General features: G+C 40.3%; 1 protein-coding gene across 1 annotated transcript in view; it reads right to left on the bottom strand.

Annotated features, from left to right (window-relative positions):
* The window catches only part of LOC113539463 (ADAM metallopeptidase with thrombospondin type 1 motif, 9), a 63,182-nt gene that overhangs the window by 35,263 nt on the left and 1,023 nt on the right, over nucleotides 1-26,896 (bottom strand). The window contains exons 2-24 of the mRNA XM_034314103.2: nucleotides 26,421-26,800; nucleotides 23,433-23,592; nucleotides 19,617-19,891; nucleotides 18,783-18,866; nucleotides 18,387-18,511; nucleotides 18,068-18,108; nucleotides 17,840-17,945; nucleotides 15,193-15,339; nucleotides 14,769-14,910; nucleotides 13,592-13,696; nucleotides 12,949-13,094; nucleotides 12,232-12,413; nucleotides 11,476-11,612; nucleotides 11,113-11,230; nucleotides 9,865-9,960; nucleotides 6,304-6,470; nucleotides 5,371-5,500; nucleotides 4,468-4,594; nucleotides 3,804-4,014; nucleotides 3,533-3,688; nucleotides 2,440-2,601; nucleotides 1,812-1,931; nucleotides 174-278 (exon numbers count right to left, since the gene is read on the bottom strand). Coding sequence (XP_034169994.2) covers nucleotides 174-278; nucleotides 1,812-1,931; nucleotides 2,440-2,601; nucleotides 3,533-3,688; nucleotides 3,804-4,014; nucleotides 4,468-4,594; nucleotides 5,371-5,500; nucleotides 6,304-6,470; nucleotides 9,865-9,960; nucleotides 11,113-11,230; nucleotides 11,476-11,612; nucleotides 12,232-12,413; nucleotides 12,949-13,094; nucleotides 13,592-13,696; nucleotides 14,769-14,910; nucleotides 15,193-15,339; nucleotides 17,840-17,945; nucleotides 18,068-18,108; nucleotides 18,387-18,511; nucleotides 18,783-18,866; nucleotides 19,617-19,891; nucleotides 23,433-23,592; nucleotides 26,421-26,800 — 3,422 coding nt within the window. The remainder of the gene's footprint in view (nucleotides 1-173; nucleotides 279-1,811; nucleotides 1,932-2,439; nucleotides 2,602-3,532; nucleotides 3,689-3,803; nucleotides 4,015-4,467; nucleotides 4,595-5,370; nucleotides 5,501-6,303; nucleotides 6,471-9,864; nucleotides 9,961-11,112; nucleotides 11,231-11,475; nucleotides 11,613-12,231; nucleotides 12,414-12,948; nucleotides 13,095-13,591; nucleotides 13,697-14,768; nucleotides 14,911-15,192; nucleotides 15,340-17,839; nucleotides 17,946-18,067; nucleotides 18,109-18,386; nucleotides 18,512-18,782; nucleotides 18,867-19,616; nucleotides 19,892-23,432; nucleotides 23,593-26,420; nucleotides 26,801-26,896) is intronic.

Genomic DNA, 26,896 nt, shown 5'->3' with positions numbered 1-26,896 from the left:
CTTTGTGCCCACCTGCATCACACCACACCATCGCTGATTATTTTCATCGAACACCACGTCCCCAAGTGTATTACTCCTTATTTGTAATATTTATTTCGAATATTATAATAGCATTTACCTTAATATAGCATAAAGGGCATTCTGTAAAGGAAGTGAAGGCTGTAATGTTGTACCTGAGTCCATGATCCAAAGCGCCACTGGGTTTTGTGGCCCAGATGAGGAAGTTTGGTGTCTGGAGAAACAGGATGGGTGACGGGGCATGGAGAGACTTCACAGTCCTGAGGAGAAAGAGAGAGGGAGAGAAAGAGAGAGAGAGAGAGAAAGCGAGATAGCAGTGAACAAATCTGCAGTTTAGATGATAGGTTAATATTTAATTGAGAATGCAAATGCTCATTTCATGAATATATACCAGATCATTACTGACTCTCTCTCTCACACATACACACACACACACACACACAGGCCTGCAGTGTTCAGGGTGGGCTGCTGTGTTCCAGTCTTCACGCCTGACTGGTCAGCATCACACAGCCTGACTTGCTCTGGGTCACTGCCTCTGACGCAGTCATTCAGAAATGAAAAGCGAGCCTCACTGCCTCTCTCTATCTTTCTCCACTTTACTCACTCTCCTCTATATATGCCACCCTGTTTTACTGTCCATCATTTCACTTCTTGCTTTTATTCCTGCTTTAACACTTTTCTTTTATTCTCCTAATTCAATAGAGTCTCACGTAAATCCATTCTCAGAGCTCTCACAGATCCAGTGCTCGTGTCTCATTTCAAAGTATTACACATTTTTACAATGTAAAAAAAAAGCCATTTTTCACGCTTTTCACACTTTTCACACATTCAGGAGAAAGAAATGTTACACTTCTAACATGAGCTATTAGGCACCGGGTCAGAGGGTTTGTCCAGTTTACACTGTCTTTGTCTCAGTGTGCTCAAGAAAGAAAGAAATGACTTAGGGGTGCGCTTATCCAGGAAAATAATCAACAATGGGCTAGTGTAATGCTATAACATCATGGCCTGAAGTGATTTACTCCTTTTATACCACACAAATTTGTCCACGATTACTATTTTTATTTAATAAAGAACAAAGTACATTGTACATCATAGTACATCAAAGTACTTTTTATCCATTTATAGTTACATTCAGTGTTGTGGAATGTCCACGAAAGAAGTGTTTTATTCCTCTTATTCTACCACAATCTGCAAATTACTACAATTTTTTATTTATTAAAGAAGGTAAGAAGATTTGTCCTCCACTTAGCAAGGCTCAGAACATTAACTTCAATAGTTCCTGTTCCACAGAAAAAAGTACCTAAACTAGTTCCTGGAATCAGCCCTGGAAATGTGGAAACATGGCTAGGGTTTCTTAAAAAAAAAAAAAAAAAAAAGAAACGACCCTGGGCTCATGACAAAGCCTTACTTGAGGAAAGGTGTGAAATTTTACACACACACTCACACACACACACACACACACATACATACACACACAGTAACTTTATAAGCCACTTAACACTGCAAATGTTTCTGAAACAAGTCTCACTTTCACTTTAACAAAGATTTAAATCCACACCATCATGTACTAACATGAACCCGTGTGTGTGTGAGTGTGTGTGTGTTTCATGCTTCTCTGCTTCTCTTTCCCTCTGTATTTTAAATATAAATCCTTTAAGCACAAAAACTTAACAGTTTTATTTAGATTTTATACATATTGTATAAAACAAGAATGACTCTCACACACACACACACACACACACACACACACAGACACAGACACACACATATACTCGAGTGAATGATTGTCTCACCTGTGTGTCAGTGGGGCGTGTCGCTGCGTTACAGTCAGTGTCATCCCTGACCGAGCCGGACGAGCTGACGACACACTTCACCACTCTTCTCTGATAGCCGGGGCCACAGGAGGTGGTGCACTAAAGCCACACACACACACACACACACACACACACACACACACACACATACAAAAACAGAAGATACACAAAGAAGGGTCAGCTAAGGACAAGAGCCAACAGTTATATCCTCCATCCAGGAGCAACATAAGGCAACAAGCTCTCTCTATCTTCCTCTCGTTCCTTTTCCGCCTCATTGAAGTCGATGAAATGAGGTCAGGCCCGAGCGGCACCATTTTTCCGTCCAGCTCCATTTAACGCCTTCAAAAGTACGTTTCAAGTGATGGATCAATCTGCGCTATGGAAAAGCCTGGTCTCCATCAAACTCTTGGACTTGAATGGAATTTGTCGACTCCTTTTTTAGGTTGTGTGTTTAAGGATTGAGCAAATATTCCCTGCTCTAGTTGCTCTAGTCGAGGTTTTCGCATACAGACATAAACTGCTTATGTTTGCAGCGTGCACATAACAAACACACACACAAACCAGAGATACTGTGTGTGCGTGTGTGTGTGTGAGTGTGTGTCCTCACCGGGCCCCAGGAGCCGAACTGCCAGGACGCACATTCCTGCTGCTGACACGCCTGCACCGACTCCGGTTTGGCTGAGGTGCAGAAACGCTCGTCCAGCCGCTCGTCTCCGAACTGACACCACGTCTGACGGTGTTTGTAGCCTTTCCCGCACGTCACCAGGCACTGCACAAACACCCCAATCACGTGAACACATTAGTGTGTGTACTGTATTACATTCATAATAGGCAAGTGATATGAATGCATATAGAAAAAATAAAGTGACCACATTAAGATACATTAACTCATGTCCTAGCGTCACAAAGAAAACTGTGATATCTATGAATTGGGTTGGGTGTGTATTTGGATTTTTCCTAAAATGTATATCTAATTAACATTCATGCATACGGATACCCAGAAACAGAATCACATTACAACTCCCACATTAATAAACATAATACACATTGTTTAACACGCTGCTGTGTAAGATGTATTTACATGGTATAATGCAGGGTGGACACCGGCTGGAGGGCATTAACTCACGTATTTTCTACTGCAGACACACCCTAGAGGGCACATTTTGGGGACATTCACATGTAGGGGCACCTATAGGGTAGTTTATCTCATTTTCTTGCATGTAGGAGCTCCTAAAGGGCACTCGATCATGTTTTCTCATATGTAGGGGCACCACAGAGGGCACTTCATCATGTTTTCTCATATATAAAGGCACCCTAGAGGGCAATTCTTCCATTTGAAGGGCAGTCATTAGGGAACTTTATCATGTTTTCTCCACTCTGAGGGGAGCCTAGAGGGCACTTTATTATGTTGTATCTATCGTAGGGCACTTTCGCTGCATTTTTTCAACCATGGGGGCACCAGGGAGGCAAGTACGTACTTTTCTGGGTTACCACAATCTCCTAAATATACTGTGTAAAAATGCACTGGTGAGTAAGTGTGATGAGTGACTCTACACAGATTTCCCTAAAGCATTTTACCATCATATCTGTGATGTTTTAAATTGGTTATTAAGAAGATGCCAGTATTGAGCATCATCTGATAATCATCTGTTCGTCTGTGTTTAAAGTTTGTTAATTACTTCAGGGTTTAAAGTCTGTACCTCTGACCACTCGCCAGTCCTCCACTGTGGACACTGGAACTCATTGCAGGGCTGGACTACGAGTTTGTCCCTTGTGTTGCATTTACCCTCGTCGTTGTCAGGCGACTTACAAATGGCGTTCCGACGGCGTGTTCCCCCTCCGCAGCTTTTCGAGCACTGCCCAAAGCAAGCAAATAGAACAAACCTATGTTTTAATGTGCTGATTTTTAATATGATACTTATACTATCACTAATGAGCAGAAGTGCGCTATCAACTGATTTTCATCCTCACCTCTGACCAGGGCGAGTACTCCCACACGCCGGAGATACAGTCGCCTCGGCAAACCTCCTTATCGTTAGGTTTGTGCAGGTGGCTGCAGTTTCGGTCATCAACTCGCTGGGTTTTGCCGTCATTTCGGTTGTATTTAGCGCAGTAGATTTCCAGCGTGCGGTAACCCAGTCCACATGTAGCCGTGCACTCACTCTTACGGGCCACGTGCCACCTGGGAAATGAAGATCAAAGTACACTTTCCATTCAGTTGTAGATCTAAAAGCACAATAAAATAATCCATGTGACAGTTTGAAGTCTGTTTCAATGGTTTAGGCCAAGATTGGCCAAGATCCTAGATGAGACCTTAAGAAATACTGAATCCATTAACAATTCATAACTATAACAGGGAAGGAAGTGGCAACGAAAGTAAAGCTCTGTACCCTCTAACATTCCCTTTAATCTCGACTACTCACAATACCATCAATAGTGCTTCCTGTTTACATATTTTGGTCACATGGCTTCCCAAAGTTAAGCAGATTCCAAGTATCTAAACAGTAATAAAAGAGTACAGTGGCCACTCCAGGGATTCGAACCAACACACTTTCAGTTACTAGGACAGAACCTTATCCGCTGAGCTACCGCTGCTCCATTATGTAACACCGAACCTGGTAAACTAGCTGAATACCTGAGATCACAGTCTGTGTTGCAGGGTTCTGTGATGGCTGTTGGTCGAGGTGAGCCATGGCACCTTTGATCCGAAACCACCATGTGGTCCGACTCACGATTGCACAGGATTTTCCTCTTACGCTCCCCTGAGTGATGCAACAACAAACAGAAGCACTCTGATATTTCATACACATTAAGATATACACATATACAGTAGTATATACACAATCTTTAAAAGTCATTTCATCCATGGAAAAAAAGCTTCAACTCCTCTGTCTTGAAGACTTTCCTGTGTTGGAAAATGAAAAGTTACAGCTTTATCGTTGAAAAAGGGCTGACACTGGAGACTCCTTCCAACGATGCTAAATAAACATCGTCTTAATGAAAACGTCACCATATTAATATAAATCTGTGATTGCCCTTGCAGTGCCGTTACAGAAATTGAATTTTTGTTGATTTTCAACAGTGCTGTGCCAATCTCTGAATCTTCCAAGCCAGTTTCTTTCTTCTTGCAAAAGAAAAGTGAATATTTCTTTTCAGGGTATCCATAGATCAGCTCCTACATGACAGATTTGCAATATCAGTATATTCTGGACCTTTAGATTTCCAGCATGTTTGGACTGTGTGTGTAATTTCAGTGCCTTACTGTTTTCAACGACCTCACTGACCTGACCAAAAAAACTTTCCCCACAGGAGACCCAGAAAAGACTGTAATGGCAGAAATGCTGGAGAATCCTGATATAAACAAACTTATCTCTCTCTCTCTATTCCAAACTGCAAATTTAGTATTGCTAAGTTTATCTTAGTTCTCACAAACCTAAGCAAAACAGTAGCACAGCAGCAAATGATTCAGCCAGTTATAGATAATAATGTAAAGAGAATGTTTTTTTTAGAAACAAAGTACATTAGAAAAATTCCTCACCTTGGCACAGACGGCTACACTCCTGCCACGGGCCGTATGCGTCCCAGATAAACTGCTGAGTCGTGTCTTCAATGGGAATGTTATAGGAATACCTGACGTCTGGATTGAACAGGTTACCTACAGACAGAACCTGTGAGAAAAGTAAGAGAGTGCGATAAGACAAACACATTACGATACAGGAGTACAATTTAATATCACAATAAAAATACAATGTAGTACTGAGAATACTCACAATACTTCCAGAAAAGTCTTATCAACTAGTTTTATTATTTCTATACTCACAAGTTACACAGGGACTTGTATGATGGACAGCACACATAAATTGTTGATATTTATTTAACAGCATTGTAACAGTCAGAGTTTAAAGTTTAAACTTTACCGTCACTGGAAAATCTTTAGGACAGAGGAATTTATGCTTTATGGTAACATGACAAGCTGTATTTTTTTCCCAAGAAACAAAAAAAGAGAGGCTGGCAAGGCAATAATGGTTTATAGCTATAACATTAAATGTAACTATTAACGGATAAAAAGTGTGCTGTTTCACTTTCTTAAATAAATAGAAAATTGTAATTGTTGGCAAACTGCTGTGGTATCAGAGGGATAAAACACTTCAAGGTGTGATGTTTTACAAAAATAATTAACTTCAGGGTGTTAACAGTAACCCCATATCACACCACCTCGTTGTTGATTATTTTACTATTACAGCTCAGCCCAAGTGTTTTATTCTGTATAGAATTATCAGCCTTTCCCAGACCTAATACCTTCTAATATTAATATATAGCTACTTTGCAATTCAGCGGTGTCAAAACAAAAGGTGAAATAGAAACGATCACTTCAGAAACCACTCAAAACCTTCACGTTGAAAACTTGAAAAACTCACCGTCTATAATTAGAATTAGAATAGCAAAATGGTGGAACCGGCTCAGCGCATACCTGGATGACGATCTCCTCCTCGATGCGGTCAGTGCAGTTGAGTCTCTCGACGATGTGATCGGAGCCGCTGTACTCTAGGATGGCTCTCCCCACTTTGACTTCCCTTTTAAACATGCTGACCACAAAATCTCCGTTGAGTAAATATTCTCCACGACTGTTGGCCACGGCTGGGGAAGAAAGGAAAAAAAAAAGAAATGTCAAATCAAAGAGACACAGATTACGATTTGGCCAGTTTAATACTCATCTGGAAAACTTTTAAGGTGTGAGTCTAATAAAGTATTCCGTTATTTCACTTTTATTAGTCTATATTTTTTATTTATCCAGGACGTTTCTTCAGAAATTTGACACTTCATAAAGTTGAACAGTTGAATGTCAGAGCACAAAAATAGTTACTGCAGGAGATTTTCATCAAAGTTTTGATAGTAATGAACATGTGTCAAGAACGAGTTATTGTGTCATAAGGTATAAGAGCCAATCGTGTTCCAATATGCAAATACAGCACATGAGACATCAGTTTACTAAGAAAAGGGGAGGAGCACGTGAGATTTTCAACGTGTATGCTTATAGAATCATGACGAGAGTAAAGGTGTAGATGCTTCTATGCCTTTTTTGCAAGACAAATCACAGGTTTATATTAATGCACTCATTCTAATATGTTATTGTTTCTAAAGTAAAAACATACACAGCGACTTTAGTTTATTTAGCATTTATGGAAGGAGTCTCCAGTTTCCATGCTCTGTGACAACCAGCAAAGCTGAATGTTTTTGGCCCCAGAAATGACTTCAGGATGGAGGGGTTTTTGCAAAAAAAAAAAAAAAAACATGCTGCAATTTTTTTTATTTGTCTTATTAACCTTCAGAGAGAGAAAAAACACACCATTAAATGTAACCATAAATGGATAAAAAGCCTGATAAAAAGAAATGATAGTGTTGGCAAACTGCTGTGGTATAAAAGGAATAAAACACTTCAAGATGTGCTGTTATTGGAAAAGTTGGAAGTGGTAACTATTTCTCTTTGTCACACCTAACCGTCATAGATTATTTTCCTATACCAGCACGCCTCCAAGTGTTTTACGCCTCACCTAGACATATGTTCAAAAAAGTCTTGCTGCATCACTTAGCTACATACATACATAAATCATCTCACTACACATTTTGGCGAAATGTTGAGCAGAAAACGTGCACGTTTTCTCAACAGTACGGTGAAGTACAATGAAGCTAATTGGGCTAAAGTAGTTCTGCATTCCTCAGAGGAGCCGGCTGTTCCTTTAATGCACACATTCACATCCACTAATGCGATTATGTCGCTTATTTCCTGCATTACTTTCCTCACCATTTCACACATCACAGATCCCAGAGCTTTTCCGCAACCCGCAAATCACACACACACACACTCTCTCACACACACACGCACACACATACAGACACGGACATCGTTATCATCTCCAGGGCACAGTGACCTACTCATGCTACAAGCTGAGGACAGGATCTTTTTTTTTCTCCCGAGGCTCACAGAAAGTTCCGGCCCATTAAAAGTGCGAGCATGTGCTCAGCACACGATTTGTGCACTACACAGCTGGCTGGAAGCCGACTTCCTCAAAATTAAAGCTCTCTCTGATCAAGCACACTCGGCTGACTCATGGAAGCTCTCGTGTGACACGAGAGGTGTGACAAGCTGCACTGTCGCACTGACCATGAGGAATTTTCTTTTCTGTAAAAAGAGACAATCATTCACTAGTCCACTTACACAATAACACTGGACCCTGTTCTAACCACAGCACTAGTGAGAGCAAGAATCAGGATTGTTTTCAACATTAAAAATAGTTGGAAAATGGATGCAAAAATACTTCTCGACTTTTTTTTTTTTCAAGCTCATTATTTCTGGAATATTTCTTTTTCGTGTTTCTTGTTGGAAAGTTAGTAATCATGTGGCAGATGGGAAAAGGATTTTTCCTACAAACTATTAGTAATTATGGTTTATGGAAGTAATAATGTAGCAGATGGAAAATGACTTTTTATTTGTTTCCTGGAATAATGTGCTTGTAGTTCACGGTAGCTTCATTTACTCTAGTTTACCGATCAAAGGTTTTTGAGTTTCTTTTTCAGTTTATATTACCAAGAAGTTCCATCTAGCACCCAAAAGCACTCCTTAAGAACTCCTTAAGAAACCAGAACCATTGACCATCCAAAGGTCATCACTATCAGTGCAAGAGACATAACAAAAAGGTACATTTTTAGTGGAAAAAAGAGTTCCTTAAGGTTCTTCGTGGGGGTTTCCCCTTTTAAAACAGGTTCCATCCAAAGAACCCTGGGGGAACCCTTTTGTCTGAGAGGGTAGATTTTAACCACTATTAATGCCACAGACAAAACAAATAAGTATACTTTTAGAAAAAAAAAGAGTTCCTTTAGGTTCTTTGGATAGTTAGGGGGTTCTTCATAAGAAGGAAACCACTTAGGTCCTAGATTTAAAATTTCTTTTCAAGACTGTATAGAACAACAAACAAATAAACCCTAACAAAATTATAAAAATAGTGTTCCACTCAAGATCTCTGTACTCTAGACCAATCGAAGGTTCTTTGGTTGGCCCTCTTGGGGAACCCTTGACGGTTCTATACAGTACATGGTTTCTTTATCGAACAGAGCTCCAAGTTAGATCCCTTTTGAAACTGAAGCAACCAAAGAACCTTAAGAAACTCCTGAGAGTGTACTATTTTGTATGATCTGTGGCATTAATAGTGGAGAACCTTTATAGTGGGTTCATATTTGGGAAGCTAAGATCTATTAACTCTACACATGTAGGTCTATTTAGACTTCAGCTTGTCACGTCATTTGCTCTAAAGCCAGAAAACTTTGAGAATTCGCTACATTATGTGCTAGATCTGCAATTTAATGTCTGGAAAATATGTTTTGTGCAACAAAAATATTTGTTTACAATTATCAAGACCTTTCTAATTAGATATTACACAATCACATTTACCAACTACTATATATATACTACTATATATACTTTTCCGACTTCTTTAAAATGTCATCATGCCCAAGGCTAATTTTAAAGCAAATGCAAAATGATGCAAAATCATCTCCACTTGCTTTTCTTTCAATGATTCACCTTATATCATTTTTGGTGTAGTATCCCTTTAAGAAAACTTATACACATGCAGTTAAGATCATCTACGGTACATTGTAGTAGTCTAATTTTGTTCCAGGCGCTCGACTGCTTGTCTCCTTTCTTCCTCTGAACCTGGAAGTCTCTATGTCCTGTGCTATCCAAGTACTGAGTCAGACGTGTGGAGGAAGCTACAGTTTCCTTCAGATGTCCTTCTATTTGGAGTAGGGGTGATAAAGAATATCTCATTGTACCCTTTGAGGAAGAGAACTGTATCGTTTGGTGACATCCACGCATGACAATTACAAAGGAAATCCACCGGGTTTCCATGTAAAGACGTTTATTAGCCTAGAGACTGCATGCGTGCCAATTATAATATCTTTTCCAACCCCATGAGCCTTTTCTGGGAACTTCAACAAGGCTGTGATTGGCTAAACACAAGTGAGCTCGACTCACCGAGGTAGTTATCATCTTCTGGTTTTTCTGAGTAGCTGTGCTGTCGCACGTCTATGTTTGTAGCACCGCTGGGGATTCGAACAACAAAGTTGTAACCTATAAAAGAGATAAGGGACTAAATAACTAAATAACATGTCTGATATGTGAGTAACTGACTGAGTAAGTGATTGACAGAGAGTGAGTGAATGACTGAGAGTGAGTGAGTGAATGACTGTGAGAGTGAGGGAGTGAGGGAGTGAGTGAAAGAGTAAGTGAGTGAGCGAGTGAGTGAGTGAGTGAGTGAGTGAGTGAAAGAAAGAACGAGTGAGTGAGTAAAAGAGAGAGCGAGTGAGAGTGAATGAGTGAGTAAGAGAGTGATTAACTGCAGGAAAGAGTGAGTGAATGATTGAGTGAGTGCTTGAGAGAATGAATGACTGAATATAGAGACTGTGTGAATGAGTAAGAGAGTGAGTGATTGAAAAAAGAGTGAATGAGTGAGTGAGTGAGCAGAGACTCAGTGAGTGAGACAAAGAGTGAGTGAGTGAGTGAGTGATTGAGGGACAGTGAGTGAGTGCGTGAATGAAAGTGAGTGAATGACATTGAGTGAGTGTGAAGGAGTAAGAGAGTGCATGAGTAAAAAAAGAGTGAGTGACTGAGTGAGTGAACAAGTGAGTGACTGAGTGAGTGAATAAGTGAATGATTCAGTGAGTGAATGAGTGAGAGAATGAGTGCGTGATTGAGTGAGAGAATGAGTGAGAGGGTAAGTGAGTGAGTGATTTAATGACTGAGTGAGTAAGTGGTTTAATGAATAAGTGAGTGAATGAGTGGGGGAATGAGTGAGCAAGTGAATGACTGAATGAGTGAGTGAAAGACTGAGAGCGTAAGTGAGTGAGCGATTTAATGAGTAAGTGAGTGAATGAGTGAGCAAATGAATGAATAAATGAGTGAGTGAATGACTGAAAGCATATGTGAGTGAGTGTTTTAATGAGTGAGCGAATGAGTGAGTGATTGAGTGAGAGGGTAAGTGAGTGTGTGATTTAATGAGTGAGTGATTTAATGAGTGAGTGAATGGGTGAGAGAATGAGTGAGAGAGCAAGTGAGTGAGTGATTTACTGAGTGAAGAAGTGAATGACTAAGTGAGTGAATGAGTAAGTGAATGACTGAGAGGGTAAGTGACTGAGTGAACTGTAATGAATTAAATGAACTGTATATGACAGAATGGATCAGAACCAATCTGAACTTTTTTTTTTACACAGTAATGAAACCTACCGTAGTGCACTGTATTTAATGTCCCTGCCACTGTCTTACAGGATGAGTTGTCTCCCCCACACACTCCACATTTATCTCTCCTGGCCTTGGAGTTTAAAATATGGTCACAACCTGCTTGCTGCAGAGACACAGTGCAAATATGGAAGAGAACTCAGGTCCAAAGCATAATGAATTACGGTCAGTGATGGAACTCTAGAGACATAAACTCAGGCAACATGCATTGTAACACTATATTCAACAAACAATAAGAATGGAGATTGATTAATGGCGTATAAAAGTAAATATGGTTAGTACTAAGCGCCACTGGAAAATCTGTCACACTTCTCAAGAAGGAGTGAGGCTGCATCGCAAAAACACACTCACCCTGCACAGGCCTTGCACACAGATGTCGTTGGTATCGGGACCACACGGCGTGCCGTCGATGACTCGATCCTTGAGCTGATAGTAGGCTGTGTTTCCTGCCACTCTGCAGAAGAGCTTGCAGCGGTCCTTCATTAAAACTTCACACAGATAAATAAAATCAGACAAAATACAGGAACATCAGATTGAGAACAAAAGACAGCCACTGCGTTATTCTCAGAAATCAACACACCATGATTATAAATCTTTTCTTTCTATTGATAGACTGATATAACCTGATGTTCTACTTAATTCATAAACTTTCATTATTTTGATCTAGACATTTGGTGCATTTCCTCTTGAGATTTAGGAATCTCTCTTGAATAAGAACTGGAACCAAAACTAGTTTTAATTTCCAAAATTATGCAAAATAAAAGAAAAAAAAGGTGAGATGAGACACGCATTTCCAGGACAAGTTTGTCCTTTAGTACTTGGAAAACTTAGCATTAGTAAAGTTCTTCTTTATTGTTTTTTTTCTAAAACAAGCTCAACTAATTGCAGTTTTTTTTAAATAAATAAACACCACCCCTCAACTTCCTGTGCTCCTTGAAAAGTCAAAAGCTTCCTGAGAATTGTGGAACTGCATCTATTGAAGAGCATGCCATTAAATCTGTATCCAATTAGCACAATAAACGGGAACAGCTAGCTAGGAAAAATGGACCATGTGAGAAAATATCGAATTACTGCTACTGGAAAACGGTAACAAAATAAAGGTCTTACTTCCGCTATACTTGGGCACCCAGCGCACATTTGGAGGTAGACCGTTGATGTTAAAATGGCGGCCATCGAAAGCAGCGCATTGCTCCTCTCTGAAATCTCTTCTCTGTTTAGAACATGGCTCAGAGTTGCAGGAGCGAAACTTCATCCTGCGCCCCACACAGTACTGTCCCCCATTCCTAGGTCTGAATAATGCCAAACACACGTTATAAAAAGAATTAAAATGAATAAAATCATAAGCAATCATTTGATTATCAAATTCGATCTTATGAAGAAGTCCTAACTGTCCCTATCTGATTTGTTTTTCCAGGCTGGAAAAAATGTAAACAGAAGACCATTATATTGTAGAAAACAAAGGAATAAGGAGCAAATCAAAGTTTTTGTACGGTATTTATGAAATTATATGAATAGTACAGGTTTAGAAAAACTTTTAAGTTACTTCACCTTTAATATGTTTTTCATTCAATTGTCGGCTATTGTATTTTATGGCAAATTAATTATTGTTTGAATTGTTTGAATGGGCAAAAATGGTGATAGTGGAAATAAAATCCATAAAAAGCCCAACCTGATGCTTATGGAAATATTACTGAATGACTTCTCATGGTTTATACTATGAGAAGTCATTCATTAATATTTCCATAACCATCAGTTGGTTGAAGCATCAAAAAAGTATTAATCTCTACACTGGTCAAGGAGAAACCAACAATCTGCAGTGCTTACACAGGTCTGTTGCAGTCCCGGGTGGCGATCTTGATACCCCCTCCACATGTACGTGAGCAGGAACCGAAGGGACTCCACACGCCCCACTCTCCATCCACCGGCCCCAAGTCATGCTCCTTCGTGATGCACACACCATGTTTACAGTGCTGTTTAAAGACAGAGAGTGGGGTGAGAGACTGAGGTCAGATACATGCAAGATGAATTGAAGCTCAGTGTACTATACAGTAACTTTATTTTAAAACTATTACTTTATTTCTCAAAGTTATAGCTGAGTGTCTGTTTTCTCTTTAAGAGCAAATCCATACTCAAGAGCAAACTCTGCTCTGAGTCAGGGGGTGTTCTGCGGAGATATATTTCATGTAAACAATGCCGGGGAGCCCCTAACATGTTAGGATTAGTAATTGCTGGAGCTCAGCTTCCACTAACTGAAAGGACGAGGAGGAGATTTAGTTCTGAGAGAATGGCAGAACATCTGTTTTATGGGCTCAGTTGCATGTTCTGAAGGCTGTAATTGTTTGGAGCTTTACTCTAAGCCATCACGGCATTACGTAGAAACTTTGTTTGACAGTTTGTATCTGTTTGTGTGATTTTTTATGTGGATGCCATGTGCATGTTTAATAGTTCTTTTAACTTGAATACTTGCCTTTCCTTGGCCACAGTCAGTGCCGTCAGCCCAGGGCATGTGCTGGGTTCGACAGCCACGCTGAGCTCCTTCTGGACTCGTGCACCAAAGCCGTCGGCACTGCATCTGGAGAACACACACCACACACACATATACTGTTAGCCCTCAGTACTACCCCCTCACAAACATACACAACTTACACACACACATACACTGGGTAACTACCCCTCTCTCATAGGACTTACCCTTTAAACAAACATTTTAAATGCCACTGACTAAATGTACTACACTGTGCTGTTTAACAATGTTATGTAACTACTACTTAGAACTGGAACCTAAAATAGCTCCTCTCCATTCCTCTGTTTGTACATGTCCATGTAGAGAGCAATACGCAAGACAGTGAACATTACGGCGAATCTCTGCTTGGACATAAAAACGTTTGATCCACATTTCGTTCTAATGCCTTGTTAGAAAAGGTGGCAGCCCATCATTAAAGAAATCAGTCATGTGGCATACTACTGCTGTGTTGTTTATCAGTATAGAAAGAAGTTCAGGTTGCGGTTGATGCTAGCTGTAATTAGTGTAATTTTAGCTGTATGGAGCCTTTTCTTACCAATTTTTTTATCAACACGTCTTGTGGTTATGACCGCATAGTGTGGTCAGGACTTAATCTTATTGTGAATGTGTCTTACCAAGTCAAAAGAATGTATTTATTCGTTTGGTTACAGAATTTTAGAGTCTTTTCTTACTATTTACCAACATAACTGAGAGACACATTATTATTATGATATTCCCAACAGTTTTATGTAGCTTTCACTGTCATTATGCCTTTAGAGTGCCAGCCATGTGCTAACTATATAAACTATATATATAAGTGTTAGCATTATTTCTAGCGATCTTTCATCGCTTCAGTGTGAGCATGCATCTGGAGTTCTTTGTGACAATGTTTACTGTTAAACGTGTTGTATAAATAAAATTTTATTGAATTAGCAATTTGGTAATATGGGCAGGAATATTCAATTCAATAAAATTTTATTTTATAGGAATGCAAAGAATCGTTTGAAATAGTGAACGATTCTTTGCATTCCTATGCCATGCAATTTCACAAATTCCTATGAAATACACCAATAATCATACAGTGCAGCAAGAGTTACTTATTAAGACCAAAATCTGACCATAATCAGTGCAATGCCCTTACCATATAGGGGCAGACCTGTGTCCCAGGTCCAAATATGAGTTCGCATTGCTGATTGACGCTGTATGTGCGCCCGGGGAGCTGCTGGGGCAGGGGGTATGGCCTGGACACGGGCTCGTCAAGCAAACACTCTCCATACCCTGTGCTAATAAGAAATGATGAAAAAAACGACTTCAAGAAGAAAACAAAACAAACAGGAGAAAAACAAGAAAAACACACCTTGAGTGTGGTTTGTTGGGACTGAATGTCTAGTTTAATTCAAAGATTTGGAGGACTGAAGCTGACTGAACTAATTAGATGAAAAAATTTACTTTTAAAATGTGCACTGAACCATCTCTTGAACATGTCTCAGCTCCTTCTCACTGAGCTTCCGACTGTGTGGAAGTCACAGGAAGCCACCATCATGTATACAATGGGCAGTACGTACTCGAGGAACTCTGTGATGTATTTTCTGCTGCATTTGGACCACATCCAGGGGTTGGTGAAATAGTTGAGTGTGGGGGCCATCACGTGCTGCTGAATCTTAACACCGTCCTCTTTACACTTGTTACTGTCATCATGGGGCATGTTGAACCTGCAGAACACAATGTATACATACAGAAATCAGTGACTCTTTCTATAGATTTATAGATGTAGAATATTTCCATTCTACATTTGGGTTAGCACTACATTTCAATGACCCAGCGGCCAGAACAGTATCAGGGCTGTTTGTGAAGCTGGTTGAAAGGAGGTCATGCAGGGAATGGAGACGGCAGGAGCGAGGTGTGATGTGTACAGCTTTGCACCTTATAGCACCAGGAGCTCAATCCCCTGCTCAGCCTACAGCAGTGAGGTCACAGACCTCCACCGGATAAGAAAGGAATTCCAAAATCCCATCTTGTGCATGCAGTGGAAGTAAATTAATGATTATGTTGCAAAAGGCTTCAGTGAGAAAAAAGCATATCTGTACTTCTATAATCTCTGGGTGTTTAAAAATGTTTTCAAAATCTTCGTAAGGAATAAAATACTCAAGCATTCACAAAAAAGTTCCTGATATTGCTTAGTTCCTGATATTGATATTTAGTTATTGATATTGCTTACGTTACACCAAAATTGTTTCATAAAGATAATTCCGGGGGTTCCTAAGTGTTCAATGATCAGCCATCCCTGGCTAGGATTCAATGAGAGCATATTTTGCCTAGATATATATATACGGGCAGGAAGTACGATGTTTCCTTCTTCCCTGTTGATCAGAGAGATAGATAGTGATGATATGTGTGTCAGAGGAAGCATGTGTTAGCCTTCACTGTCTCAGGCTGCAATTTGTTGTAATTTGTTGCGTCTGCTAGATGTAAGTTTTGCAATTGAAAAACATTGAACTTTGGCTGGGTCCTCTGGGTGATGGACAGAGGAGTATGACTAGCAGGAGGGAATTAGCTACGACCAACTAGAGGGAATAGTTTGGAAAAATGATGAAAAAAAAAAAGTCGAAGGAGAAATGAACAGGTGAAATACAGTAATACATTACGTTTTAAGCTACTCAGCTTAGCATTATAGCAAAGTCATACTTCCTATGAAGGTGGAAAAACCAATAACCCAAAACCAACAATCTCTCCAACACCCAGATGACTCTTGTTTTCAAATGTTCAAAGTTTTTCAACCACAACACTTAGATCACATCTAGCAGACGCAACAAATTACAACATATGGTCATGAGGGTTTGCTTATCAAGCATAGACAGAGTTTATAGCTTATTATCATGGTGTTTTTAAGGTCAACCAAAACATCTCAGTGATGTCTGGAGAAATCAATGATGATTGGAGAAAACTGGAGAACAGGGTGGGAGATTTTGAAATGTAGGAACCAGTAAGGAAGACTTGGGTAGAAGGAATAACATTGTGAACCAGTGGAGAAAATATGGGACCAAAAGATAAGACAAGGGACCAGAATAGAGGACTGAACTGGGACGCTAAGTAGGAGATTGTAGAACAGGGAGGAATTCTGTGACAAGATAATGTGTAAGAAACAGGGGAAATGATTAGGTGCCAACAGAGAATACTGGAAATTAGAAGTAAAATTGAAGCTGTGAATAAGGGTAGAAGATTTTGCACCAGGACAACAGAGATCAGTCAAAAAGACCGAAAGCCAGGGTAGAAGGTTAAGGCCCAGGAAAGAAGCCTGGGGACCAGTGGAAAAGACTTGGACCAGAGAAAATAATGAGAAATCAGTAAAGAAGGTAACACAGGAAGGAAAAGACCCTTGACCAGTGTAGAAGACTTGGGGGCATGGAAAAAGACCAGAGACTAGTAAGTACTGTACATCTAGTTAAATCTATAGCCCTTAAGAGTAAAAGATTTTGGAACAATGGAGACCAAACACTATTGAAAATGGAAATTTGAGGTAATTTTGAAGAAGTGTATAAGGCTGGAGAAAAGGGGAGAAGATTTTGGACCAGTAGAGAACATTTGAGACCTGAAAAGAAGGAATGAGTGAAAAGGGGAAGATTGTGGATTAATGAAGAAGAGTAAAGAACAATCATAAAGACTGAAGATCAGGGTACAAGGTTAAAGACCAAGAAACACTAGAGATCAGTGAGAAAGACTTGGAGCAGGGAAGATAAGGAGGAACAGGAAAAGGCTCTAGACCAGTGTAGACAATTCTGGGCTAAGATAGAAAATTGGAGACTAGTAAGTACTGAACATCTAGTTAAATCTAAAATCCTTCAGGTGAAAGATCAAAGACCAAAGACCTGTGAAAAAGAATGAAGACTAGGGTAGGGATAGTGGAAACCAGTGGGACCAATGGAAAACATGTGGACCAGAGAAGAAAAGGAGGAACCAGTAAAGAAGACTAGGAAGACTGTAGACCAGTGGAGAGGATTTGATGGCAAGGAAGAAGGCTGGAGAATAGTAAGTAAACACTTCAGGGTAAAACTCTTAAGAGTCCTTCAGGTTGTCCCTCTGAGGAAAGCCTACAACATGGTGTTTCCCTCCCAGAGTAAGTAGAACCCAGTAACTATTCAAACGTCCATCAATAAAACCCATTTGTTATGAGCGTAAGACTGATGATCTGCGGTAGTGAAAGTGGTCACTTACACATGGCCGAGTTCATGAGCGATAGTGAAAGCAGTACTGAGGCCGCTATCTTCGCTGATGCTGCAGCTCCTGTATGGATCACACACTGTGCCTAACTCTGCAAGACCTGGCAATGCAGAGAATAACTGGCATTGGTGGAGTGGTAACCACGATTTATAGGAATAGCACAATTATTAAAAATAATCACCATTTTGCTTATTATATTACTGATATTTAAAAAACAATTACCTAAAGTGTCACACTTGTCTTTTGCTCGACAGATGTCCTGCCTGTAGAAATATATGGGTTACACTTATACATAGCATACACACACCTGAACAATTTTATACAATTCTACAGTTCTATATAACAAACAATTGGCCACTGGGATGCAGATTTAAACCCCCTAGTCCTGCAGTGGTACCCTTGAGCATGGCACCATTTCAACTTTAATTTAGTCTGTACATGCTATGCAGAGTTATGCTAACTGTTGACTTGTATGCTCTAGTTAGCCATGTTAGCATTTTGGCTAACCTTTCCTGCTAAGAGGAAGTAAAAGCTGCGGGACCTGGTGATGAGGATAGCCGTGTCATAGTGGTCATGGTGTTCGTCGTCGAGGTTGTTCTGAGCCAGCTGCCAGACACAGAAGTTCTTTAAAGTGGCTTGTGCATTGAAAGAGATAACTGGACCCTTCTGTGTATAGAGAGAGAAAGAGAGAGAGAGAGAGAGAGAGAGAGAGAGAGAAATGTATAAATCACTATCCGGACTGCAAGCTAGTGATCAGTAAGGTAGAAGAAGCTTTAACTAGACTTTAATTATAAAAACACAGGATGATGGGACTAGCAGAACACTGACAAGCTTTGGCTTGGATGAAGATGCAGGTCAGTGAAAACTTGCAAATGGCCATCTGTGACAGCTGAGACTATGCAACAATGTATGAGAATGTTAGAGACCATTATCTTACCAGCTCATTGTTTATTATGACTAGCTTCACAACGACAATGTTGATCAGATTGCCAATGCTGGGATCCTTATAGATTGAGGAAACCTGGACGAAGACAAAGCAAAACTTGTGTTGGTGAGGAAATGCCATTTTGGTCAGGTGTGTGCGTTCTTTTGCTTAGGAATGAAGGATGGGTGGGTGGATGTGGTCTTGATGTTTGCAAAAGGACATGAATAGAACAGCTGCATTACCTTTTTCAAAATTATCCCATAAGAAATGCTTTATTAAGTGATTATGTGTTGCAGTGAGCAAAAAAATCTGAACGCCCTCCTGATCTGTACACACATTTCAAACATTAAGCATTGCACCGTATTACAGTGTTGGCAAATAAAAAAAAGGGATTTATAATTCACCAGGGATTTATAATTCTATGTCTGAAAGCCATTTTGTCCTTGGATAACTCTAATAAATGCAGCTGTGTGAAGCAAAGATTCTCAAGAAGGGCTCACACAGCAGTTCTATTTATAATACAGCTGGTCAGCTGCTGCAGAAATATTTCTCGGCTGTTGAGAAAGTTGATTGCGCTCCCAGAAACCTGCAGAGAATGCAGCCTGTGCCAAGACAGAAGTAGGTCAACTTCACCTCCCTGGCAGCCATGCCAAAAAGCATCTCAAGCATGCATTTTATGTGACCATTCCTGATTTTATTCCTCCTTTTTTCACATTCATCATACCTGTCAGAAGAGTTTGTGTTGTAGGATTGGAGTTAGTTTCTTGGGCTAATTGTTGAGCTACTCTTAAATCAACAGCATGAAGGAAAATCGAGGCTAGTTGCCATCCATCAGACAGAACTTACAATAGACATTAGCGTTAGAACGTAGTGCTGGAGGTTGCTCCTGTGCTGTTCCACCATCTTGTAGTCAGCAACGACCATGACTTCCAAGAAGCGTGGGTAGGAAAGGAAGCGCTTTGCTCTCCGGTGAGGTCCTGAGTCACTGCTGCTGTCGTTAGCTGATGGCTGCTTGTCTTCTGTCGAGGGTAAAGAGCCCGAGAGAATCCCTGCGCTGAGACTCTCCAGGTCAGAAAACATGCTTCCAGATACCATGTTTTTCTCAGCAGCCGCCTTATGACCTGGCATGTAAATGCAAACATGAGCACATTATAAACCAACTCTGTACTCATTACAGAAAACAAATTTTAGTGCAAAAAGAATTGAGCAGAAGTGCATGATTGGACAAAAATGTAAAACAATATCCGATATACTCCTAGGAAAAATGATCCATCTAGCACCCTAAAGGGTTCTTAAGTTTGTCTCTCTGGGAAAACCCCTGAGGTTCTATGTAGAAATCTACAAGAGAGGGTTTGCCTTTCAGAAAATGCTCTGAGTAGAACTTTTTTAGAAAGCTGAATTGGCACCAAGCTAGAACCATTAAACATCCAAAGAATCCTTGAGGAACATTTTCCTAAGATTGTAAAATCTTAGACTCTTAGAGCAAAATCCACCCTGAAAGACAAGCATATCAACATTTATAAGTTTGTTGTGCAAAAGATTTATTTTATGATTTAAACCAAGTTGACATTTTTGGTTTAAACTTCTTTTATTGACTTAGTCTATTTTAACTTTCGTTAATGGCTTCCTAATTACCCACAATGCCATTTGACTACCAGCTGATAGTGGTACAGAGGGACTTGGCCTTTGCTTCATCTCCACCTAATAAGAGCAATGCAGTGGTGCTTTAGTCCTCTGCTCAAACAGATCAGCTTCCAAAGCTTTAACTTTCATGCGGCCAACGTCATTGTGCTCGTCATCTCGTTTCTTGCTAATTGGCCGAGCTGAAGTCTCTGCCGTAACCTGCAACATATAGCTGCACTGCATTCTGGAACTTTGAGTCCAATGTTTGCAAGTTGGATTACTCATTAATTAATATGGCACTGAATGTCAATGGAAAATGGTGAGGGTGAAAAGAAGTTCTTGCTCTTTTGTCTTTAGGAGCTAACTGTGAAACCTGACTGTTATGCAGTTGGAACTGTTCTTGCAATAACAATTTCCCCCTGCAACGTCAGCGCAGGACACAACCACTAAATTCTCATTGGAATAACAAAAATACAGCACCAACCAAGAGTCATCATCAGAGTCAATAACATATCAGAAATATTTCAGTATAAACATATTTAATGAGTTTCAGGGTGGAGTATTTCTTTAAGAGATCAGCAGTGGGCTTGAAGAATGCACATTGCACCAAACTAACATTTATACATTGTTGTGAACTCTGCTGTTTAACCAAACAGTCTTGCATTGGATTAACCCTCAACTGTGTGGCATTGGCAAGACAGCAGACACAAACAACAGACATCAACTCTCTGGTAAAGTGTTTATCATTGTTATTGGAATGAGAAGAAAAATGTTTGGTGGCTAAGCTTGAGGTTTCATCTGCTATGAGGCTAAGTATGAAGTAAGGTTCACGAAGTGAGGTGAAGTTGGCATCTCGCCGTCTTTAGAACACTGCAGCCCTGGGACACTACAACGGTTTTAGACTTTGCTAAAAAAATGTCCTAACAATGACTGTAGGGAAGAAGCAGTTTTTCCTTTTGCAAAAACAAGGGAACCAAATACCAAATTCTTGTAACATCACACCGATGGCCCCAAAACAAGACGAGCATAAAAGTCACCTTTTTTTTTTTTTTGCTGCCTTTGATTGGAGACAATGAAACGTATCCTCCTGCTAAAAAAAAAACGGAAGCCACAATAGGCCTTTCATAAACCTTCCAGTTATCACTTTGTGCCCCAGTGCATTTTGGGAAGTTGGGGCAAATAGATTTCCTTTACATATCACAATATCGCAGGGAAAAAGCTGGCAACCCAAAAGGCCCTGTTCAGGTTTATGAATAAACAGCAGTGTGTTGCCCTCCTATACTACATTACACACAATTAAAATTTATTTTCATAGTGCTAAATTTGCAAACACTTTGGACTGTTCAGCACTTCGCCACAGAGCCGCTTGCAGGGGTAGAGGGTGGTATTGCTACTATCAGGTTCCCTTATCTGCAGGCCACAGGAAGTGCAAGAGTCAACAGGATTCTGTGGCAATAAACTGAGATGGAAGGCGATACCAGAAACATTTGGAATGATTCTTTCCTTCTGCACTAAACAAAAAAAAAGGACTTTTCCAGCTACATTCTGAGGCTTTCTTTTGAAAATAGAAATGAAAGAGGCCATAAATAGGATCAGAGCTTTTTATTGCTAGTTATATTGCTAGTTATATCATTGCTAGTTTCTCTAAACATTACTGGTCTGTAAGGAAGAAAGAAACTAGCTACCAAGAAGTAATAACTGCTACATGATCTCAGATATTAGCGCACACCACATTCTTCTACAAGCATTAGCACCTATTATTAGCACCTTGTTTTCATTTTTGATTTTCTGCATTTTTTTTTTTTTTTTGCAGGATTTGGAGATTTTTATTTACCCATTTTTACTGTAAAAAAAAAAAACATTCATCTAACAAACGCTGTATCAAAACCAAGCTAATGAAGGTGCTAGGTAAGCTGAGGTGACAAAAATGACACTTCAGCACAAACTGTGTGAGCTGAGGTAATGAAAATTAATGCTAAACTGTGAGTAGAGCTAATGAAGGCCATGGTGCTTAGTGAACTAAGCTAACTAAAGCTGTAACAATATTTGTGCTCTAAGATGCTAACTTAGCAAGCTGAGATAATGGAAGACTAAGGTAAGGAAGACTAAAGCTAGCCGAGTGTGCTGACGTAATGTGGCGCTAACTAAAGGAGTAAAACTAATGAAGGTGCTAACTTGGCACAATAAGCTAATGAATATTAATGCTAATTGAGTGAGCTGAGGTAACAAAGACTGAGTGGGTAAAGCTAATGAAGGCTATGGCACTAACTTAGAATTTTAGGATTTTGGGACTTGATCCATTTTTACTGTAAGAACACATTCATTTAACAAACACTTCTGCCAAACTAAACTAATGAATGTGCTAAATTGGCAAGCTGAGGAAATTAAGACTAATATAAGTGAGTGATCTGAGGTAATGTTAACTGAATGATCTGAGGTCATGAAGATTAAAGCTAACTGAATGATCTGAGGTCATGAAGATTAAAGCTAACTGATTGAGGTGTGGTAATATAGATTACTGCTAACCGAGTGATCTGAGGTAATATAGATTGAAGCTAACTGATTGAGGTGTGGTAATATAGATTACTGCTAACCGAGTGATCTGAGGTAATATAGATTGAAGCTAACTGATTGAGGTGTGGTAATATAGATTACTGCTAACCGAGTGATCTGAGGTAATATAGATTGAAGCTAACTGATTGAGGTGTGGTAATATAGATTACTGCTAACCGAGTGATCTGAGGTAATATAGATTAACGCTAACTGAGTGAGGTGTGGTAATATAGATTAACACTAACTGAATGATCTGTTGTAATATAGATTAACACTAACTGAGTGATCTGATGTGGTGAAGGTGATGGCGCTAACTGAGTGAGTAGACCTAATGAAAGTGCTAACTTAGCAAGCTAGGTTAATAAAGACTATTAAATGGCATTGTAATTGTGCTAGCAATGTACCTCTGTGACATCAATGCAGCACACAATACAATAATACAATCTCAAAAAAGAGAGAGAAAGAACTTAAATGTAACATTCTTACCTGCAGTATCACATGACGATGCATCTTCTTTGGCCCTCTCGTGTGCATCTTTTCTGTACACGATATGAGGTTTGATGTGTTCTTCTTCATAATGCTCACCATTGTAGCTGTGAAGAGGCTCCACAAAGTATTCCCCTTCTGATGACCTGAAAGTGCCAAGCTGGGAAAAACAGCACCATTTCAAATGGAGCGTGCCCACAGAGGTGTGTACAAACATTCCACAGGTTGCTGTTAATTGCCCTTGCCTTTTACCCCAACCCCCCCCCCCCACCCCACTCCACCCCCCAACGATCTTTACATCCTGCATAAATGATGTAGCAATTACAAAAGGAGAACATATAGGGCATGCATATGGGCAAACTGGCCTCCAGAGGAAAGCAAATGTGAGTGATGATTATCAGGAAATTATGGTGTAATGTGATTTTTATGTTGTGAAAGCTGATGAGGGGGAAAAGTGCTGACGCAGGAGATGTGAGGCCAGCATTCCTTTATAAGAAGTGTGGTTTCTTGCACCATGAAGAAAGCAAGAGAGTGACCAAGAAAGCTGAAATCCTCAATCAGGGAAGTAAGAAGACTACAATAAATGAAAGTGTTTTGCATAATAATACCTCACCTCAAATGCATATCAGAGTAAATGTAAATTCAGATCAGTGTTTCGGCAGACTGTGCTTGGGCTTGTAAAATTTGGTGATGACTACTAAGTACGATTCATTTAAAAAAGCATATTTTACACAATGTTGACAAAAGTGCAGTACATCAAATAAAGTAGTACTAGAAATAAAATAGCATAAGAAAAAAAAAACCAATAAGATAGCACATAAAACAACCATACAAATAACACAAAACAAAAAAATGAGAACAAATGTGTCAGACTATCACCTCTTAACCCTGATAAAACAGCAGAGTACACAGGTAGGTTTTAAGATGGGATTTGAAATCTGTAATGAAGGTGACTTTTCTAGTTGGAGTTGATGGCAAATGCCCAGTCACTCTTTTTGGCTTTTCCTCCATTTTCTCCCAATCCGGTCATTTGCCAATTACCTCCCACCATCCAGCTCTTGCCTATCTCACAATAGCTACCAACCGATGTGCTTCCTCTAAAACATGTGAATCCACCGCATCTTTTCCACTCTCATGCTACATCACAGCTAAACACTCGGTGGAAAGCGCTATCTGCCCTCTTCTGCATACCTGAGCTCACAGATGCCCTCAAACGGCTAGTGTTAGCCTGGACTCCCGGCCATGGATGTTTGTGGCATGGTCAGGACTCAAACTCACGATACCCCAACGATAAGATGAACACTTTTCTGTTGCTCCACTCAAGAGCCATCACCCTTAAGCTTTAATGGTGACCTTGGACCAGCCAACAGATATTGTGAGGAAGATCTTAATTACTATCTTTGGTATATAATAGTTGAAGGCTATTATCTCAACTTTCCACAAAAGACCCCACATCCTCCCATGCCGTCACTAACAATAGCATCACAAGCCAGTGTTATGCAAAAGCAATTCCTTGTCATTGGAAATGCATACTCATGTTTGCCACTGAAGTCCTTTCAATTTAATCGCTCTCGCTTCCCTAAGTGCATGTGTAAAGAACGTCAAACAGCACTGGTCTTTCTAAGAACCTGAGCAAAAGTACAGGAAGCTGTGAGGAACGTTCCAACAATAACAACGCTCTGGAGATCGCTAAATCCCACGTCAAAACACACTTCTGTGTTTCTTACTCAGCAAATATGGCCATGATCCCAGTCCACTTTCCCATTTGCCAGCTCTAATAAACCTATTAAACCTGGTTTTTAAGTAATCAGCATGATCACTGGTTAAATAAATGGGGTGGTCTTAATTTGACCTTAGAGAACTACAATTAGACACACTTGAAATACATTATAATGGATTTTTATGTTCTTTGGAAAACTCTCCTTGGTGGGTCTCACTGAAAAGAACATGGTTAACACTTTCTAGGAAGGCCATATGTATAGGGCATTATGTTGCACACCCACCAAGAAGTACCATGATATTTTAAACAAGTAAATCAATGCATACACATTTCATTTATTAGTGTACATAACAGTCAGCCACGTCACATCATAATCTACTTATAACACCTTATAAATTGCAACCAAAGTGAGATATAATGCACTTTTATGAAGTAGGGTTTCATTTGTTTACTATTGGTAATATATTGTGTTACCAACACCACTGATTAAAAATTCATAATGGATATGCAAAGTTTGCTACAAAGTGTTGTGCATGTTCATGAATAATTGGAAAATGTGTATAATCCCTTATGAATACATTATAATCCGTTATAATCCGTAAGTGACGATGTCTGATGATACTGAAGAATGTCCCAAGCTAAAGTTTAGATTACAAGGACAGGCAGGCTGCATAAGATGATGTGACTAGGGCTGTTAACCGGTCCCCTGACAGGTTAATGGATCCCCTTGGGCCCCTGTGTACCCATCTTCCCACCCATTACAGCACCCCTGGCTGAGGCTACTTGTACAGCTGCTCCTGAAGGCAGGTAGGCAGCGTTGCCGCCTCACAGCTCCATGTTTCCGGTTTGAACCTGAGCTCAGGTGTCTCTCTGTGAGATTCCCATGTTCTCCCTATGTCCGTCTGGGCTTCCTCTGGGTTCTCCGGTTTCTTCCCACCTCCCAAAATCATGCAAGTATGTGGATTTCTGACTCTAAATAGTCCCTAAGTGTGAATGTGTGTGTGTGCGTGGTGGCCTCGATGGACTGGTGTCCCATCCAAGGTGTGTTCCCACCTTACGCCCAGTGCTCCCGGGATAGGCTCTGGATCCAACGCGACCCTGACCAGGATAAAGCACTTACTGAAGATGAATGAATGAATGAATGAATGAATGAAACGCTCTTTCTTATGCAAATGGTCACACTGCAGCCTTCAGTGGCTTTTAGCACATTTTTTGCGCACGCGCATTACCTTCTTTCAAAGAGAAAAAGGTTTTTTTTTGCCACTCACCAGGCCGGAACAGAGGCTGATGACGGCTGCGTGCTGCGTTTCTCCGTTCACGTGTCCTTTATAAAAACAGTGCCTGTACACCGTTTCCTCCTCCTCCTCCTCTTCCTCCTCGTGCGTTCGGTTCCTCGTGCCAAGGACGGTTACGGTATAAAGCGGCGCAATAAATCCCGCCTCGAGCGTCAGGTTCAGGTGATAGTCCCGACCGAAGGCGGAGAGTCTGTAATGCACGTGCTCGGATTCCCAGTGTTCCGGTGCCGTGTAGTTATCGGCGCTCCGCTTCCTGCGTTTGAAGTGCGCGCTCTGGGGCAACGCGTCCCCGGCCTCGGTCACTCTGACGGGCGTCACGATCTCGTGCGCTCCGGTGTGCTCCAGTGATCTGGCTGTGGATGAGTGTGGAGATTATGCTTTTCACAACCGTACTGACTTCCACTTTGCAATATAGAACGCGTGATCTCTTTCAGGTCGCTTTCAGGCAA

This window comes from Pangasianodon hypophthalmus, chromosome 20 (assembly GCF_027358585.1).
Source record: "Pangasianodon hypophthalmus isolate fPanHyp1 chromosome 20, fPanHyp1.pri, whole genome shotgun sequence".
Lineage (NCBI taxonomy): Eukaryota > Metazoa > Chordata > Actinopteri > Siluriformes > Pangasiidae > Pangasianodon > Pangasianodon hypophthalmus.
Note: the sequence above shows the minus strand (reverse complement) of the source record. Positions and strands in the feature narration are given on the sequence as shown.